The sequence below is a fragment of the Elephantulus edwardii genome, unplaced genomic scaffold (assembly GCF_000299155.1).
Source record: "Elephantulus edwardii isolate Elephantulus edwardi_28Jun2011 unplaced genomic scaffold, EleEdw1.0 scaffold00410, whole genome shotgun sequence".
Taxonomy (NCBI): domain Eukaryota; kingdom Metazoa; phylum Chordata; class Mammalia; order Macroscelidea; family Macroscelididae; genus Elephantulus; species Elephantulus edwardii.
This window is the reverse complement of record NW_006400160.1, coordinates 146,272-149,241: the sequence shown is the minus strand read 5'-3', so window position 1 is coordinate 149,241 and position 2,970 is coordinate 146,272. Positions and strand designations below refer to the sequence as shown.

Below are 2,970 nucleotides of genomic sequence, written 5' to 3'. Positions count from 1 at the left end.
CATCCATCCATCCATCTATCCATCCAGCCACCATCCATCCATTTCTCCATCTCTCCACTCACCTATTTCTCCATCCATCCATCCATCACCCATTCACCCACCCATTTCTCCATCCATCCATCCATCCATCCATCCATCCATCCATCCCTCCACTTTCCATCCATCCATCCATCCACCCATCTATCCACCTATCCATCCACCCACCCACCACCCATCTATCTATCCATCCATTCACTCACACACCCATTATTCATACACTAATCTATATGACGCTAGCTGGACCACTGTCTATGTGGCTTTGAACACTCTTCCGTCTGACCTCTTACCCCAGCAACGTGCTGACAGTCATTACCTTACGAAAAGCAATATCAGGACCACAGCAGCCACCATCGTGGCCACCACAGCTGGCACAATCATGACCGTGTAGTTGGCGTGCTCCTCTGGAAGGCCTGGGGGAAGAGGAACAGAAAGTCCTAGGGGCATCTGCTTGTCTGATGGTGGAGTAGGGGGTCGTGGAAGGGGAAGGGGACACAGGACTGTGGGTAGAGGGAAGGGGAGAACCTCCAGACAAGGAAGTGGAGAGTGAAGGGACAGTCCCATCTTCTGCATCTCTGCTAAGCCACCACTTCTCCACGTCATCTCCTTGCCCACGACCTGCTTCCAGGAGAGGATGTGTCCAATCATCTCCACAGAGAGTGATAGTATTGCATGATACAGCCCTTCTCCAGAGGATAGCTTTCTACCCATCCACCCACCCACCCATCCATCCATCCATCCATCCATCCATCCATCCATCCATCCATCCTCTCATCTGTACGTCCATCCAACCATTTAGTCATTCATCTATCCACTTATCCATCCATCCATGTATGCACCCACACATTCACCCTTTAATCCATCCATCTATTCATCCATCCATCCATCCATCCATCCATCCATCCATCCATCCATCCACTCATCTGTACATCCATCCAACCATTTACTCATTCATCTATCCACTTATCCATCCATTCTTCCTTCCATCCATCCATCCATCCATCCATCCACCCACCCACCCATCCATCCATCCATCCATCTCTCTCCGTCCGTCCATCCATCCATCCATCCATCCATCCATCCATCCACTCATCCATCCAACCATCCATCCACTCATCTGTACGTCCATCCAATCATTTACTCATCCATCCATCCATCCATCCATCCATCCATCCATCCATCCATCACCCATCCATCCACTCATCTGTACGTCCATCCAATCATTTACTCATCCATCCATCCATCCATCCATCCATCACCCATCCATCCACTCATCTGTACATCCATCCAATCATTTACTCATCCATCCATCCATCCATCCTTCCATCCATCTACAAACCTATCCATCTATCCATCCACCCACCCATCCATCCATTCATTATTGATCTACATATATATCTTTCTCTTATCTCTCTCTGTGTCATCCATATCTTGTCTAAGGGAGCTCTGATGGTGTAGTCCTTGGAGAATTGTGTCATAACTCAGAAGCTGCGAATCCACCAGCTGCTTCACAGGACAAAGATAAGCCGTCTCCTTCTCTGCAATTTACAGTCTCAGAAACTTGATGGAGGGTCTGCTCTGAGGAGATTACTACTCAAGTGCAATGAGCTAAAAGCAATCTATCTATCTATCATTTATCTATCATATCTACCTATCTTAGCTATCATCTATTTACTTATCTATCCATTCATCATCTATCAATTCATCTATTCTATCTATTATCTATCTATCTTCTATCTATCCATCCATCATTTCTCTATCAATCATTTATCTACCTATCTTTATCTCTCTATTCTATCTATCTAACTATCTTTGTCTCCCACTGCAATTACTCATCTCTTTATCAGCTATTTTAAATTTTATCTCTATGTACTGAATTAATGGTGTTGCAGAAGATCACTGAATATCTTACAGCCAAAAGAACACACAAGTCTGTCTTGGAGGAAGGTCAAGCAGGGGGCTTTTTAGAGGCCAGTGTGGGGAGACTTGGGGTCACACACTTTGGGCCTGTGTTCAGGAGGGGTCGGTCAGTCCTTGGAGCAGGACATCCTGCTGGGGAAGGTGGAGGGTCAGAGACAAAGAGGAAGACCTTCTGTGAGATGGATGGACACTGTCTGTAGCCTTGGGCTGGAGCCTGTCAGAGAGGGTGTGGACAGGACAGAGGTCAGATATGCTGTCCCCAGGGTGCCTGTGAGTGACAATAAGTACCTAATTATCACTGCTCCTCAACCAGTAGAGAAGCTGGACATCTGTGTTTCCCATACAACAGAGCCGGGGCAGGGAGCAGGCAGGAGACAAGATGTTAGTAGGGGCAGCTGTGTGTAGCTCTCCCCAGCTGAGGGCCATTTGCTCACCAAATGTCAATGTGGGGCTCCACTCGCTCCAGAAGGTTCCGTGTTTGTGCCGTACTCGTATCCTCACGCTGTGTCTCCCTCTGGACTCCGTGCTGGGCACCAGGTACACGTTTGTGTCTTCTCCCTTCTGAACCACCTTGGACAGAAAGCAGAGGCTGCTGTGGGCTCTGTGACTGGTGACCCTCGCTCTCTCTGTTCCATGTGGGGTTTTTTTTGAGGGGGGCACAAAATAGCAGAGGGCCTTTGAGGTACAAACATCCACATCCTCTGTCTCTCAGAACCCCCTGAACCCACTGGCCCCCGAGTCCATCCTGATTCACAGTAACTGTAGAAGACAGATGAGGCCTTGCAGGTGCTTCAGTCACTGTGCCACCTCATCCCTTTCTGTGAAGATGAAAACCCAAAGCAAGCCCATTGCTCTCCAGTAAATTCTGACTGAAAATGAGCACAGATCAGAGCTGCCCCATAGGGTCTCTGAGGTTGTGAATCTTTCCAGAAGCAGACGGCCTCAGCTTTCTCCCTGAAAGCAGCTGGTGGATTCAAACCCCTGACCTTGTGGTTACGGCTGAGTGTGTCCCCC

At 48.5% G+C, this 2,970-nt stretch overlaps 1 protein-coding gene across 1 annotated transcript in view; it reads right to left on the bottom strand.

The window, feature by feature from the left end:
• LOC102873233 (granulocyte-macrophage colony-stimulating factor receptor subunit alpha-like) overlaps positions 1–2,970 on the bottom strand; it is a 22,815-nt gene that overhangs the window by 1,684 nt on the left and 18,161 nt on the right. Inside the window, exons 6-7 of the mRNA XM_006902415.1 lie at positions 2,391–2,526; positions 353–449 (exon numbers count right to left, since the gene is read on the bottom strand). Of these exons, the coding sequence (XP_006902477.1) occupies positions 353–449; positions 2,391–2,526 (233 nt within the window). The remainder of the gene's footprint in view (positions 1–352; positions 450–2,390; positions 2,527–2,970) is intronic.